Consider the following 17851-nt stretch of genomic DNA (forward strand, 5'->3'; position numbering starts at 1 on the left):
CATTATTCTTTCCTCGTACATTTTTACGCGATTATTTCGTAGAAGGTGAAAAAGCAGACGGCGGGTGTACCGATAATGAGACTTCATAAGCGATTTTCGTTTCGTACGACAATAAACGCGGCCATTGTCGGATTTGTTTATACAATCGTTCCCGCGTGCAATGTATTTCTCTGGAACAAACAGTTTCTGTGCGAACGATCCGCTGTTGTGTTCGCCAACTTCTAACGAGCACGGATATCCATACTCGAAAATACCGTTCTCCCGAGTCTTTTCACCCTCCATCATCCAGAGTCGATCGATCGTAATGAAAGATTCAACGAGCAGCAAATACCAATCGGGATGGACATCGAGCATGCACGTCGAAAATCACGATTTCCTCGCGAGGGAGAAGCACAACCGAGCGAGAAGATCAAACAACTCGTACATGGTAGCGCGTTTTATTCGAATCAAGCGGCCCGGTCTCACGCAATGACAGATTTAGGGCGAAAACGGACCAACCGCGATTAGGATTCGCTAACGCAGCCGCAAACAAACACTGTGGTCAGAACGATGGTGGATAGAGGAAAGGAAAGGGACAGAATTGAGATAGGGAGCGGTAGATGGAGAGAGAACGGAAATGATGGAGAGAGAGAGAGAGAAAGTGAAATGGAGTGAACACGAGGGAACGGTTAACAGACAGCAAGGGACAGAACGTAAGAGAAAGAGCGAACAGAAGGACAGAGGGTTGAATGGAGAGAGAAACATCTGCGATCGGATTAGCGGTGAACAGTGGCGACACTTCCGGGTGATTAGGCTGATTCCGCATCCACTCTAAGCCTGCGCTTACAACCTTGCTGTTCGATGGACTACCAAAGCTCCGTCCGTACAATTCGCATTACCGCTTACCTCTGCTCTCTGACTACTTCCCTATTAAAATTCCCTGTTCTCTGTAGTTCTTTTCGAACTACCGGTTCCCTGGTATGCAAAGCAGCGTCGAGATTGGACGCTGATCGATCTTTGTCCATCGTGCAACGTTGAGGGGTCATGATAGATTAATGCTGTAAGGACTGCTTTGTCGAGGTAGAAGTGTAAAGGATGTGCTTTCGACGAAAATGAAGTGGAGATTTTTGTGGTAGGGTGAGGAAACGGTGTGCTGTTCTATTTTCATAGCTAGGGGTTGTTATGTAGAATTTATCGATTATTTAATTGGCAAGGAAATAGATTTTTAATTTTGTGCACACCGAAAATATCTGTAACACGACCGACCAATAATTCCAGCAGACTTTCATATTAACATTTTTTGAAACTAAATGTTTTGTTTCGAAACAAACTATAGATATACATTTATTAGCCCGCGAAAATGATACGGGAAGCAATTTTCATAGAAGAGACAAGCATAGTACAAAAAGTTGATAGAATATTCGTAAAAAGTCTGGATTATACGATCTCGATATACCGTCTCGGTCGAACCTCACGTATTACTTGTCACTACCTAATCACTTTAAGGATACAATTATTTAACAATATTCGTTCTTGTACGACCATATGTATTATTTATAAACAGTTCTACGAAATTTTTCTCATCGCGACGCCAAAAAGAAGCAAAATGTGAAACGTTGCACCGGACACGTCGCGTGACGTTAATTCTGGGCCAGTAGCGGCACGCGTCGCAAGTCGGTCACTCGTCCACTCAGGAATCCATTCAGAACGGGCGATAAATCGTCGACAAGAGCGACGTGATATGCGAACAAATTGAATTTCTCGTGCTCCTTTCAGGGAATCACCGAATTTCACCGCCCTGGACAATCGTCCTCTCGGAAAAGAAGAATTTACCGGAAGAAGACGCTGCTCGATGCATTCCGAGTGAAAATTGCCGTGCGCACAGCAGATACGGCAAACGAGGAGGATGCTGAAGGCGTCTGAAGTTGTTTAACTCGTGTCGTAGACCTCTATTCCTTGTAGCAGTTCCGTGTTTTCCCTTTTCTGACGCTCTTCTGTTTCGTCATCTAGTCTTTATATCCCTTTCTCCGCTGTAAGCGTGAGTTTTTGGAATAAAGTGTATTAGAGGGAGCAATTTGTGATAAGATGTAAAATGGTATAAGAGAGACGTTATTATTATTATTATTGTTGTTGTTAATATTATTATTATTATTATTACTATTATTATTATTATATATGACCCTTTAGAATGCAATTCGGTTACAAGTCGTTTGTGAATAACAATGTTCTATTAATACTATACTTGCAGAAGGATTATGAACAAAAAGAGACTATCGAATCAGAAAATTTATTAAACATACAATTTATTGGCGTTTAATGCGATTAACATAGTCAAAGTGATCAAAGGTTGTACGTTGAGTTCCTTGATGCAATGAACTATTGTGATTTCTATCGGATGACGTTGACATATCTAACTAAAAAGGGGGCAAGAATACAAATTACGATAGTTTCTTATTTATCAGTTTTATAAATTGAAGGAGATCGCAGAATGAGGAAAATTAATGAAGGTTTCTTATTGTACCTTAAAATGTTCATTAACAAATTGAGCAATCGTTCCTTTACCAAAGTAAAGATTATAAATTATCGTGGATAAAAATTAGTTGAAAGAAGTCCGTTATCCATATATCTTATATGTTAATCTCGCATTAACCTTATTTCAAAATTGATGCCTTCGTAAGTTACCAAACTCTTCCAAGAGTTCATCCACGATGCCGTAAGCTTTATTTCAAAATTAAACGCGTCCTATCAGAGATATATTTTGGTGACTTCCTAATTGTTCTTCTTAGTTCGCTTCGTCGCCCGCCTACGCATAGAGTCGAATCTCTTGTTCTTCCTCATTCTCGCGTCGAGTTTCTTCCTAGACGCATGTTCCTCTTTTCCTGAAGGAACGGTTGGCAGTGTTTCTTGTGCCAAGAGGTAGTCGATCGTGCTAGATCGCCACGGCTCGTGTACAATTGCGCGAAAGTCGCCGATGAATAGAGGGAGTACGCTTAAAATTCGAGTGAAATAGTCAAGGGGAGGAAAATAATGGTGAGTCGCGTGAACAACAGTGTATCACTGGAAGAACGTGAATTTCGCTTCATATGAACGGCCTGGGAGTAAAACACCTGCAGAATGAAAGGTGGAACGTCGGGTGGGAAGGTGAGCGTTTTCGTTGTAATACAACGCGATATTATAAAATTAAAAGAAAATTAGACAATTTGATCAAATATAAATATTTGGATTCAGTGTTCTTCGTTTTCTTTGAAATATTTTCCTTCGAAGAAAAAATTATCCTGTACATCACGCCACTCCAGATACAGACATACACATGCATACATGCGTCCAATACATTCAAGCATCATCTATTCCTAAAATATCCGAGGGAGCTGTCGATATAAGTTCCTTGCCTTCTTAAATCGCGAAAGACTATTGTGTCCACTTTCCTTCTTCTCTCTCAGAACGTGACCACAAACTCGCTTTAGATACAATGGAGAACAGTCGGGGAACGGGACCTACACGCGGCGCACATCCGCCAATTAGCGAAAGATTGAACTTGTAATAACGACGCGGCGTAACTACCAACGTGAACAATCCTTTAATAATACCCGCGCCCGCTATTCAATTTCCGTCTGAATCGAAACAATTATTATTGTCAGTGGTGCGATATCGCGTGAACGGCCCGGCGGCCCGTGCTCGCCTTTTGCCATCACCATTGTGCTCACGCGTATATTTCCATAACGATTAATGCTGTCGGCGTTACACGCGATTCCGTATCGTCGCCGTAATTTCAAAAACATCGCAGCTCGCTCCGATTTTGCTTTTCCGATGTTGCTGTTCCGATTTAGTTATCTCGAATTCTGCTAGGTAACTCGGTCGTACGAATGACGAAGGGACGATGACGAGACCGATCGAAATTCAGAGAGGGTACAAAAATAGGACGAAAAGAAGAAAGTTCTTCTCGCAAGTTGACGGCTAATTGCCGCCATTTTCAGGCGACGTAAATTTCATCGGTACACGGAGAAAGAGGGAAAGGACGAGTTGCACCGGCTCGTGTCGTGAGTCGACTAATCGCTTCCGAGATAATTGTATCATTCTGCTAATAACTGGTGGCACGGTGCAAGCCCCGTCGATCGCCGATATAATTGCATCGTCGATAACGCGCGCGCGCCTTGCTGTTTGCTCTCTGTACAAACGTCGAATCGTGCCGCTCTAACGAAGAAATTTACGACGGGAATCGGCTCGATGGAAACCTATTAGCTATCTCCATCTGCGAATACGAGTTCGGTATTGCTCTCTTTCATATTCGTTTTCTCGTTTCCTCAATTTCTTTTTTCTTTCCTTCTCCTTTACCCGTTATTCTTTCTTTTTCTCAGTTTTCACCTTTCAATCGATATAAATTCTCGTTGGCTGCCCGTTTATCCTGCGTTCTCTTGGATTTCATTTGTTGCCACGATCGAGCGCGATTCGAAACGCACGATGCTGCTCAAGGTACGAAACGTTAACTATAAATTCGATATTCAGCAGAATATTGGTTTGGAAATACGAGTCCACGGACCATGATTCGGAAATTTATATCGTCTGTCTTCTTTAGTAGCTTTATTGCCGGCCGATGGCGTCAACGACGGTGGGAAACGATTTATCGCGCGATTTCCGCCGGTCGCTCGACCTCGCCGCGCAGGGTATAGCTTGAACCGCTTCGGCGAATATTATTTCGCGTACATCGAAATGAGAGTTGTACACGCCGCGACCGAATTGTGACGCAATTCTGACGAAATTAAACCGGCGTCGCGACAACGAGACTAGGTCACCTCGTGACGACACCGTCGTGATGCATTGGTAATGAGTGATTCTATTGCGGGTATCGTTGAATACTGAAAAACTAGACGTTTTGTGAGTTAATTGCCGATACTGTTTACAAGAAGTCTCGGTTCATTAGGAAGAACATCTATGATTCATGAAGTAATTAGTCTAGTTAAGTTATTAATGATTATGTTCGATTTATCCATATTTCATATCTGACAGGGTGTTACAGTAGCGATAAATAACGGTGACTTAAGTACCAACTAAGTAAATCGTAGGACAGGGAGTTAATGATGAATAATGTTATTCAAATCTCCATTAGTTATATAGTCAGCTGTATATACGTTAAGGTACACAGAACAATATACATCAATGATCAAAAAGGCTCAGTTGACAGAGAAATAGTACACCGTCCGGAAAGTTCTAATTCAACAAGTAGAATACGATCGTCCTAGTCAGACATCGAGAAAGAGCGTTTACTCGACGCTCGCCGCGAACTTGTCTACTCTTGAATTAGCGGTACTTACACAAATATTCTTTTATATCACCGTTCTAACTTCCTTGATCACACCTCGACATTTTACCATTTTCACAAATATTAAAAATCTACGAAACGTTATCGCGACTTTATGATTATTTTTCCTATAAGTCAACGCGTGTTTTGATCGTGCTAAGTGACGATCAGAAAAGCAGGCTGTTTCTAACAAGTGTCTTTTTGATTTTCAGACCGGTAACAGTTACAAATCGCCCGAGGAGTCGCCGCATTCGGAGCACAGCAGATTGAGGTGAGTGGCAGTGCCTTTTACGCCATGCTTCCGGCAGTTTAATTACGTTTCACGACGCCGCCGCCGCGCTTCAAAGAGACAGACTCCATGTAAACCGAAACGCGTTGAAATTCCGCGCGAAGTATTAGCGGTCTCTTAATCCGCGTATTACTCCACGCGCGATAAAGCCAACGGCGAATTCGAATTCTCGCGCTCATGAATCCGTCGTCTATGGCCAATTACGCAACGAACAATATGGCCACGGTCGGTGTTAAGCCATGAAATTGGCCTCTTTTACGAAGAATCCATTGCGCCATTCTTTTTCAAGCAATGTACGACACATCGATTCGAGTTCTTGCGGTTTCAATCGTGTTAAGTATTCCTAACATACGAATCAATGCATTTTAGGAAACAAGGATTAGTTTACATTGTCGTCGCCGGGAGAAGCATTGGAATTGGGTCTTTGCGTTTCAGAGTTACGTTAATAGAACGTTCTATTTGCGCGTCCTTTTTAATCAACATACATTCTTGAATTTTATTGCATTAATGTCACGCTTACGAAAGGAAATTTCAAGAATCCGTTCAACGTTTCCTTTGCTTCCATATAGATTCTACAAATTTATAAAATCTACAGATATTTCTACAGATTATTTGTCACTGATACGTGGTAAACTATATTTTTGAAATTATAGAAATTCTTCTTATACTTTCGAATTTGTGCAATGGGTCCCTGTAATACGTCTATTGTTGTAATAGATTTTTCTAACTTGACGAAACTTTTACACATTGTTTCGTTGCTCGAACCTTAGTGGATTATCTAAACAATAGAGCTTTTCCCGTGTTTCTTGCTTGTAATATTAATCTCTCGTTGTCAGTAGAATGTGGATAAATTTAACATATGGAACTACTATTTTAATTACCATGCTAAATCACTAGATAACTTAATTGATCAAAGTTGCCCTTATATTCATATTTCGCTTCGTTATTAATTCGATTTTTGTTCATCCAAATCATGCAATTTGTTCCTTTCTATTTCTAGTCTCCATAGTTTTGAAAATTAAAAGTAGATATCATTTTCTTATCGCCGTGTGAAACGCAGCGAAAGATCCAGCATTGAGAAACAAGTATAAAAGACAGTGAAATATAGAAGACGAGGGTCGACTGCGTTATTTAAGATCAGATTTCACGCGGAAGAGGTGTCCCATAAAGATGAGAGGATAGAAAAAATATCATCGCTCTCGCATTTCACGTAAATAGTGAGAGGATTTGGAGCAAGGGAATCTTATTCGCTATGGCTTCGATATCGGATTCTCTTGATGGCCGAGTTTATTTTCCTCTCATAACCGTACTTCCGGAGCCATCTTTTAAGTATTATGTCAGCTCAACGACACTACTATATCACTCCACATCAGGGGCCTATGTCTTATATCGATCATTAAATTACAAAACTATTTAATCAGCTGCGATTGGTCCACGATGAGATTTTAAATCTTAGAAAGTTGCAACATTAACGAATCGAAAGTCTGTCTTTTTAACTTCAGGATATTACGACGAAGTATCGAACGTCTTCATTTTTCTCGTGTTTGCCTTAGCTATTTCTAGGAGATTGGTATCAGCTTGTTATTTATACTTTTGAGTCATTTTATAAGATGAAAGTGGAAATATGAAAACTATTCTGATAACAAAATATCAGGACTAGTAAACTAAAGTATGTCTCTATCGATCTTTATAAAAATCTAAGGCATATTTCTACTTATTTTCGTGAGTAGGGCATTCAGTTATTTATATTCGTATTCGGTATACAAAATTTTGTCACGGTTTATGTGTGGCAAGGTTAGTGATTCGTTTTAAAAAACATCATTCAATTTTCCAATCAAAATTTGCCATAAATCACATCAAAGAACGAAGGGAAGACTATTACAATCTCCGTTGTAATCTATATTCTCATGGCAGCAGTTTCATTGCGTCGCCAGGCGCCATTATTTCCACGGTGATTGCAATACTTTTAATAGGGAATCGTGGGTTTCGTGTCGGTGGCGATGTAACTGCGGCGAAAGGGCGAGCGGACGGGAACGATTATCTTTCATTACACCTGCGATTCCCAGGTGCAATGTGTTCCAATTAATCACAACGTGCGGTTCAAGTCGGCGCTCGGTCCCGGGGACGTAAAGGGGAAAGATAGGTGGTGAAACGTGGTCAGGCGTGCCACGAGACAGCGGAAGTTACGCGAGACCCGAACATCACGGATCGGAGACTGAAATTCGCGAGAAAAATAAATCGTGATTCGATGGTTATGTCGTACACGACTCTAATTATCAATTTAGTCAGGGCCGATTATATGTTTCAAAACGTACACGTTTGTGCTGCGTGAACGAGTACATGTGTATGAATTAATTCGAGAAAGGTAGAAAACTAGTTGTTTTTCTTATTTTCAGTTTTCAAATTGGAAATAATAGTTGTTTGAAACAGCATCCCTAAGAAAATCCGAGTCAAAAATTGTTGGATATCGCCAGAAGCAGACAACTGATATATTTGAGATGGAATAGATAGATGACATGTTCTGTATGTCAGAGATAGCAGATGCGAGTTCGGAGTGATGAAATCGGGTAAATAAGTGACTACCTCTATACTTTCCCTTCGGCTAATCCAGTAGGAGAAGTGATGGAACCACGGAAAATATTTATGGATATATTATGTATGTTATACAGAACTTTTCGAAATTTCATTAGCACTGTAATGAAACACAACTGTTACATTTATATTGGTAAGACTCGCAGCTAATCTAGATATACATCTCAAAGCTACAAATTATTTGGTGCAAACACACGTACATATTGAAATTAATGTGCAGCTTATTAGTAATAATGAATAATTAACGATCTAATTATCTAATAATTAATTGTCCATATTAATGAGCAATTTTACCAACGTAATCATTACTATATTAAGAAAATTTGAAAATGTTTCGTACGAAACCCATGGTACACCTATCCATGAAAAGTTTATGCAAGCGTTGAAATATTTTCGTAAATCAGTGTATATCTCTTTATTATTTCGAATATTATTTTTAATATTCCATACTACCTTTCATCTCTAGAAAGTTCGTAACAGTTATACCTACTCGGCAAGGTTTTCGTGCGCTTCTAAAACTTATCCTCGACGAAAATCAAAAGTCAACGAAAGATAACGTATTGCGAGAGCAGAAGTTTGAAATCGAGTAGGATCAAGGGTCGAAGGGGCATCGAGAACTGGGTAAAACATCGCGCTCCTTCTTCCCTTCGCCTCTCGTCCACCACGTCGTCGTCCGTGTGATAAATGGCGGAACGGAAAAAAAATGTTACGAGACCGTGCAATTCTTTCTCTGTTTCTCCGTTTCTGTCGCGGTTTTTTTCCCTTTTAACGCTTCTTCGCCCAGCGACGTATAATTTTTCGCGTCACTCGCAAATAAATACCGCGATCCATCACCATTATCATTGAGCCTGTACCCGACCACGTGAACGTACACGCTCTTATTCGACTCGTTAACGTTTCCGCGAAGCTACCTCGAGATCCAGGAAACTAATTCTGTGCCAGAAACGTCCAGAAGTTCGCCTTAGTCGAAAATCTGATTTGGTTTATGCGCTACATTATTTGGCAGAGGATTCGAGTCGCTTCGGTTATCGTATGTCAAAGCGATGCACCTTGACGGAGAGAGCCACCTTAGGAGATCGATTTCGGTAATACTTAATTATCAAAAACGGAAGCTGTATCTTGGTAATCTTCTTGGAATCTGGCTCGTCTGACCTCTCACGTTTAACCTCTGCTGTAAGAATTTTATTAATAGAAGATAAATCGCTTTTCAAACTACAGACTTAATTTAAAAGCAATAAATTTACGAGAGTACGTATCCTCGGAAATAACTTCTTCAAAGACAAACTAACAACCTTCATAATCGATTCATACCATCTTTGATCCCTGCTGATCCCTTGTAATTTTTCTGGTGGAAAATAACACTGGTCGTTTGTATTCAGAATGCGGTTTCGTAGATTCACTTTTTATCACGCGGGTTTATTATAAAAGTAATAATTTACGGAGGACTCGTGGCTTTTAAAATAGCTTCTAAGAACATGAACCAATAACCTTTATAATGTATTCACTTCACCTTTGATCTCTGTCTCTGCTGGAAGTTTTCTCATAGAAGATAATAATAGCTAGTTTTTATTGTCAATTTACAGAGAAACCAGTTATCCTTCCCTATCGATTCGTCGTTATGTAAGTCGATCGTGTCCATACATAAAAATCCAAATCAAAAACAATTCTTTTTTAACTACGAATCGCGTCGACCACGAATCGTAGACGCGTCAAATTCGGAGCTAGATGCGTAGACGTGGCGCAATCGGTATTTCCAATGGAATTCTCGTCGCGTCGTGTCGTTCGTTCCTCCAAAATCATTCCGCAACACGTACGTGCGCGCGCACGTATATCACATACCTGTAAAACGCATAACACGTTCAAGAACGTGCGCAACAAGCTCTCGCGACACGCTCGTCCCACCAATCCGTACTGGAACGAGATGGCTCTTCTTTTCGTTGGTCTGAAAACGAACTTGGCAAATGACTGGCGGTAGACACGCGGACTAAATGACTGGCAGACGCAGGCACTCCATCTTCCTGTTCCGCCAGCACGTTGTTGGAACGAGCACCTCGCAGCTGCATTCGAGCCGCTTAAGCGCTCGTATGCCATACCCGACAACCGATTAATTATGAACATGCGATTAGGCATAGTGTTTGGAAACAGGTAGCGCGTGTGTTATCTCGACGCTAGAACGAACATTCGTTTCTCGTTGTCGCGTATTCCCACGGAAAGACGGTGTACGCGCGCACTCCTAGACGCGGCGAGACGAGCATTTTCTCCAATGGTAGGTTGGAGCACGTAATTGGCTCTGGCAGCCGCGAACTTTTAATTGGCTCCGCGAGCCAGTTTTCGAGGCCGCGCGCCGACCCGGTCTCGTCAGTCCGATGGTTTGTCACTCTCGTTCGGCTGGAAATCACCGTGAAACATCATCGCCGATCAGCGAGATTCGAACGTGGCGCAAACGGAATGTAGTAGCAGCGGAATGCTCGTTGACGAATTACTACGACGTGAAGAGAAACGTGTAAAAGGAGGGATTTGTTTTGTTTTTGGCGCTGCATCGATAGCTATATGGAAAGGATAGTAGTTAATGCGGAATTATTAATAGCAACGCAACGATATAATGCCGCGAAAATTTTCGAATATTATTTGTTGGATTAGCGGATTATCAGGGATCTGTGACAGAACGAATAAAGCAATTATTTCGAGCTTATCGATCGTGGCCTGCTACGATGGTGGTTGTGCAATAGTGCCGCCGTTTACTGCAATCGTTTCGGACAGCCTGACGTCTTCTCCCGTTTTTGTTTGACTTCTTTTTTATTTTAAATCTCGTTAGGAAAGCAATACTTTTTCGCCTGATCCGAAAGTGTCCGCGGCGGGATTAACGAATTTCACGGGGTGAGCCGGCTCTTGGCGACGATGAAAAACGATTTTCTTGATCCTTAGATACAGTCAGAGGTCGGGCGTGCGCGGATGCACCGCGAAACCTTATCCCCGGGGTCGAATTGAAAGAAAATACACCGTTGTTATTTCAATCGCGCAGCGTCGAACTCGGCCGCGAAGCTCTGATTACCGCCTCGTTTCGATCCATTTCTACTCGGCAGGGCGCCTATTAAAACTGACGTTTTTAACGCGGCGGACACCATCTAACCTTGTCACATAATGTTTAATGGTGCTCATACCTGTTCATCGTCATTTAAATCTAAAACAATCTGTATTTATCTTTTTACCGTATAGATAATGTGATACGTTCCGAATGGTGGTTACAAGCGAGTCTCTCGTGACGTTCGAAACAGTGAAGAGAAAAGAAGCGTTACATGTGTGTGTTACGTGTGTGATTATTGAAATTTGGGCAAGATCGGTGAGAAGGTAGGTGAAACTGTTTAAAGGCCTTCGTGTGTTGTTCCTATTAGCAGAGTTATAGAATAGTTTTAAGAGCAGAGAACAACTGAAGAACCACTTTTAGTTTGCAATTGACTTCCGTCACGATTTCGTGTTACGTAGAAAGCAAAAACGGTCGAAGGATTTCCTATTATGAAACGAATATTGTACCGTCCCTTCGACTCACCTATCTGCCACGATGCCATTAAAAAAACCCATCATTTACTCGAGTACTATTTCCATTACGAAAAACGTGCATTTCCGTTGAATTAAAATAGGCGCATATACTGTTTCGTAACACATTTGTCCGGCTTTAGATGCATCTAATGGCAAGTAGCCAAGACAAATTCGGCAACTTTCTCCGCCATTCAAAATGCACGGTGAGTTTCGCCAGTTCGGTTCTTCCCTTCGCGTGTATTATTAAAATGGCAATTACCTCGCTAAACGGTGCCCTAGCAAGTTGTGAGCGCTTCATGTGTGCAATCACGTTTTCGAACAATAAGCGCCGTGGCGACACGACGGATTCTCTCGTCGATACCCGTGGCTTATTTCCAAGTTAAACACGGAGACGTTTCTCACGAGCAACACGCCGCGGAAATATATAGGTAGAAACATAAACAAAGCGAAAATTTAGGTCGCGTTACTCGAACCGTACGCCGAAATCGACGTTGCGATCATGCCACGGTTTTCTTCGTCAAGGCTTACTCCCTTTGCTTTCCCTTAAAAGCTTTCGTTCCTCTCTGAGATATTGAATTTCTTCTTTTGCAAATGTGTGTTGGATATTTTTATAGCTCGAAAGTTTTGCAGTTTTTAGTTCGATCGTAGCATTCCACTTGCAATCATGTCTTGGTTAATTTATCGTTATTAAGATGAAATTTTTAACACCGAGGAAAAATTAAAAATTTCTAATTTTCAAGTATTAGAATTTTCAAACTTCCAAACTTTCGAATTTTTTAACTTTCGCGTGTTCAAATTTTCAAATTTTTCGAGTTTCAAACTCTTTAATTCCAAAACTTTGAAATTTATATATTTGTAACATTTCATTTAAAAACTCACAATGTCACATTTTTAAATTACTGAAGTTTCAAGTTCTCGAATATTTCCTGTAGCTAAATTTAATTTGCGAACTTTTATGTTTTCAAAGCTCCATTCTTGTCCATTCCATATTATTTTAATGTAATCTTTGCACATTATTTCATTCCTCGATATTCTGCTTCTCTCCTTTCTTCTCCTTCCTTTTCCTTTGAATTATATATTTTGCTTAAAAGCATTGTTTTTTGTTTGATTATTAAGCTTTTAAACCTCTTATACCTTTTCCAAGATTTACTGACTTCCCATTTCTTTTTTGTTTTTTTTTATTTTTGATTACTCTCGTCCGAGATGAATATGTATACATGGTGATTATCATTCAAAATCCGCATTGATTAACAGAATAAATTTCCAAAAGGAAAACGAGATGTTGCGCGCAACGTTCCGTGTACGGTACTCGAATACTTAAGCTGAGTCGAGTTTCTTCGATAATAAATTTCTGTTAGCAGGTAACAAATCACGCTCTAGGGGCTCCTCGTACAATACCATTCCGCTGGTTCTTCATTAAAATAACAAACAATACGAGCAACTTTCTCGTTCATATTAGTCGATAAACTTTCGTTCGGTAGCACGATGCTCATAGCGAGAGTCAAGAAGATATAGTGGAGGAAAAATGGGATACTAACAAATTGGTGTCTGATCAGTAACGGGCACACTCTACTTGTCGATTAGGCGCAATTAAAGTTTGAAATTCATCGTCAGTTTTATGAAAACTTGTTGGACGCACGTTGATTTAATGCTAATCACATGAAAATACGATTTGTCGATAATAACAGTTTTAAAATAACTTGGATTAAAAATCAGAATTATAAACTTCATGAAATCTGAATACAGTGCGAGATACAATTTTCATCGACTATTTTTACATTAGATGTCTTTGCGTGAAATGTTGCTTAGACCTTTTAGCGGAAAAATATTTTCTAGAATTTATGGGCGATATGGGAGATAATAAACATTGCAGGAAAAAGAAACAATACGCAGTGAATAGCTCGATTTAAAGGACTTGTACTGTATATTGTTGGTAGAAGCATGCGTTTCCATTTCGTTTTATTTAGAATGTTACACGTGGTTGAACAACGGTTCATAACAACGAAAGCCATCGAGGAAGGAAATCTTGTATGTTTTCGGTTTTGCATTTCACGCAAGGCGTGTCAACGACTTCGGTCAAAGCCCCAGTTTATCGTGAATGGGAGCAGAGAGCTGCAGAAGCGCGTGATGAATCGCGGAAACTTGCCCAAGTTGTGCGTTTCTGCAGAAACGCGAAAGTTTAAAACTCGCTTTCATGAAAGCCTAGTTAGCGCAATTGTATCCATTGAGACCAGCCTTCTGGCGTGCGATACCTTTTACCGTATCATCTCGAAAGCTTTCTTTAAACTTGCTGTTACTGTAGATCCTTTAACATCCCCAACTTCAAACGTAAAAGAACTTAAAAAAAGACATATACGTCGTATTACCGCCTTGAGCTAACCGCGTAATTGGTAAGCAGGTTTCAGTGGTCGAATTTGTAAATAAATAAATGATAAAGCATTGTTATTAGCATAAAATAACATTATTTTACTGTAGTTAGTTAACTGTCGTTTCTAAAACGGGATTACTCGAAAACGAACAGTTTCGAAGCCGTGACAACGTTCAGCGTGATCCGGTGCCTTTCGAAACAGCTTCATAACGGGGCACTCTGCTCTTTAATCCGAGTTTTCAACACTTTGCACCTTTGACTTCGTTACGTCCGTTCAGCGGAACTACTCCATCGCGTCGGCGCGACGCGTTCCTCCACCGGCGCGGAAGTTGTCGCGTTCGAAAGCGATGCGTCTCGCAAATAAGAAATTCGTTTAACGGCACCGATAAGGTCAACCGTGGCGCGTCGAGTCTCGCGGCCGAGTTCGTCTCTTCTCTCCAGCAAAGGCGACGAAACTCTTGGAAAACTTTGCGAATAAACTTTCCTCTTTCGTGAGAGCGAAGCGCGTGCAAGAAGAAAGACTGGCAGCGAGAAGAACGATAGAGAGGACGAGAGGAGAAAAAGCTATCCCCCAAGCCAAGACGACGACGCGGTGTCATCTTGACGTAAAATATGGATTATTCCGGGCATTTGCATTCGGAAAATAAGCCGACGAGCCGTCGTTGAACGGGGTCTGAACGAGATCCCTCTCCTTTTCCATCCTCTTCTTGCCTTCGCCGCTGTCTCCGTTTCCTGTCGAGCCCGACAGAGGAACTTGTCGCCAAAGTTTCGCGGTAATTATCGAATCGTTTGCCAATTCATCGGCAATCGACGCGAAAGCTACACCGTTCCCCTCCTTCTGGTGTAACGATCGAATAACAGCAAGAATAAAAATCCGATTCTCCCTTCGAGAACAGCTTTCTTTCGTCGACGCGGCTCCCCTGTACTCCCCTGCTTCCGACCATCTTTTCAACAACGTTTCCGTCAAGAGTCGTAATTATAATAGATTCCTTCGTATTGAACATCGTCCGCATGACTGGACCAACGTTCGTCGATGTTAATTACTTTCCCGTTGATGCTAATCGATTCGATATACCTCGTCCTCGCCCTTGTATTTTCCATGACAACGGAAATCAACGTCGAGCCAGGGTACGGCTAGTCGTTCGCCACGCGACACCGTTAATCTACCCCCAAAACCATCGATGCGTTCCCACTATTTCGACGATCTGGTCGATATTATTATCCAGCCTGGGTACTGATCAACATCGATTGACATTACCGAATTTATACCCAGGAATACGAGAAACCGACGGGGACTAATCGTTATTAGCAACGACAGACGCGAGTACCGACAATGACGAGATTGTGTTAAACGCGTGGCCCGCGATGGAGCCTGTTTTCCAAAGCGATTTTGCGCGGACGTATCGCCGGGGACAGGTGTTTTTCCCTGTTTCCTCGATTAACGCTGTCACACGCTCTTCACGGTCTCTTTGAACGTTAAGCGTGATGTCGATGCTTGTTATTTCGTTCGCCGCTCCGTCCGTGTTTTGTCACGGCGATCGCTCGTTCTCATACGTATAAACGCTTATGGGACACAACCCATTGTTTCCTGATGCGATTTTAAAGCAGGTGAAATCGGGTTAAGTCTGTTTGCGGTATGTGTAATCTGTGATGTCACGCGATGAGCAGATTCTCATGAATGAGCAGAACTGAGAACTGAATTAATTTTTTTTGCTCGAAGAATTAGATGGATAGACTGCCCCTTAATCGGAGGATAAATTCGTGTGAGATTATTTTAACCCTGCGGATATTGACTTAAAATCTATGCTGCGATATCAAATTTTACGTAAAATTCGTAGAGATGCTTACACGATGAAATATTTCATCTTAGTAAAGTATGACGTGCAAAAGGAGTTTCAACTTTTTCTATACTTAACCGGAATTCCAAATAGAGGGAGAAAATAACACAAAAACGTAGGTATCATTGGCCGAAATCGATTTACCGATAAATTAAGACTGTTCTCTTATATCTATCATTATTCCCAACAGTTGGAAAGAATTATCTTTTATTAGAAAATGTCTTCGATCGGTAATTACGGCTGCCGAAATAAGATAGATCGATAGTGTGACATCAACGCTATCGGTATGCGGTACGTGTTGAACGCTAGATAAATATACGACTCTATAAAGGAGCTTTCTAAATTTTTAACCGGATCATAGCTTATTCAGAAACTTTTAGAACCACGGAATTAATGCCGAATAAAATCATCGATTTCCGTCAATCCCAATATAGATATAATATATTGCATTTTGAACACAGATAGTTATACGATTTCAGATCAGATCAATCGCGATTTCTAGGGTTAATAAATTCATGCATGCTTCTGATAGGCGCTGAAATATCGGAACCCGCGTACTTTCCTCTTAAATCTGTCGACATCTTTGTATTGCGAAATTCACGATTCCGTTAATAATTTGGTGCAGAGCCCGCATCGTTTGCCTGGCGTGTACGTTAAGCGATTAACGCGCACCGTTTCAAGAATTTATCGAAGCGATCGGCCGATGTCTGACCAATTTTACATTAGGCGCGAAATTAAGGGCGTGGAGATTTCGCTCGGTGGAATTCGAACCATTCAACGCAGTCGATCGTATTAATAGACCACAGAGGATCGTTCGGTGTCGTTAACGAAATGGTTTCTATTTAATGTAACGACATACCTCTACGAAATTCCGCGACCATTCGTTTCACTATGGCCGAGGCACGCCGGCTGAAGAGTTGCGTGCATAGCGGTGGTTTCTGCGAAGTTCAAGTAGATTTATGCCACCACCAGTGTATCTCAATTAATTTCGCTATGTATACGTACGTATATACCTATCTGCCGGTGATATTGTTGCAGCCGACATCAAACGAACAGCTCGCTTCCAGGAAAAATCTCAATTAACGCTGATCCGTTACGGGTACGCTCCGACAATTAACCGGCTCTTGGTCGGCCTATACACAATTCTGTTTTTTCCCGACCCAATTATGTAGAAATTTGATGTAGAGAAGTTTTATATACGACTCGTTTCCATTAATTTTTTAAAAACGTCGAATAAATTCGCTTTGTTGCTTTGATTTTTTATCCTTCCATCGAAGAGAAACAAAAAAATAGACGATGTAGAAAACTATGGATATGACATTTTTAACGCCACTAACATGGAAAATATAGTAACTTTATTATAGCCTCTTGTAACATTAGGTGGAACGATTTATTCCTCTGTATCCTTGTAAAACTTTACTAGATACACGCCCACTCCATGGATGCGAGATTTTCAGCATCGTTAAAATAGGAGGTATACGTTTAGCTGACAATTTTAGAAATTTTAGATCTACAGCATTGAATAAAATTCTTCCCTGTTTCTTCATCTTGATGCTTTTAAGGTTCCACTGGATGCATTTTTACCAACTACTTCACGAGCTAAACTCGATCGAGAGTACTCTTTTCATTTTCCCCTTGAATCCCTTTTCGCCACCCTTGCTGAAACTTTTTTAACAACAGCCAGATCATGTTTGATGTTAACACCGAATCTCGAAACGAATGTCAACGAAGTTTCCTTCTCTCCAACGGTATCCATCTCAAACAGTTGAAACGCAAACCTTTTTCCTGCGTTCTCTTTCGCCTTCTTTTTCGTACAATGAACGAGCTTGCACCGATGATGATCCGTCACCTGTTTCGTCATCGAGCTCGCCGCGAAGGTATCAAAATACACAGCAACGGGAGAAATGAGCTCGCGTTCGAAGAAACTGGAAGGCAGCGGTGAACTCTGGTAC

The 17851-nt window shown here is 41.1% G+C and overlaps 1 protein-coding gene across 8 annotated transcripts in view; it reads left to right on the top strand.

Annotated features, from left to right (window-relative positions):
* Positions 1-17851, top strand: part of LOC100749896 (zeta-sarcoglycan) — a 222582-nt gene that overhangs the window by 136152 nt on the left and 68579 nt on the right. For 6 of the 8 annotated variants that reach the window (XM_033318465.1, XM_033318473.1, XM_033318477.1 and 3 more), the window contains one exon: positions 5488-5546. In XM_033318465.1, the coding sequence (XP_033174356.1) occupies positions 5488-5546 (59 nt within the window). Of the gene's footprint in view, positions 1-2853; positions 3121-5487; positions 5547-11165; positions 11505-17851 lie in introns of those variants that run through there. The other 2 variants (XM_024364492.2, XM_024364483.2) reach the window with 2 other exon arrangements.

Source organism: Bombus impatiens, unplaced genomic scaffold (genome assembly GCF_000188095.3).
Source record: "Bombus impatiens unplaced genomic scaffold, BIMP_2.2 scf_0017, whole genome shotgun sequence".
In the NCBI taxonomy this organism is placed as follows: domain Eukaryota; kingdom Metazoa; phylum Arthropoda; class Insecta; order Hymenoptera; family Apidae; genus Bombus; species Bombus impatiens.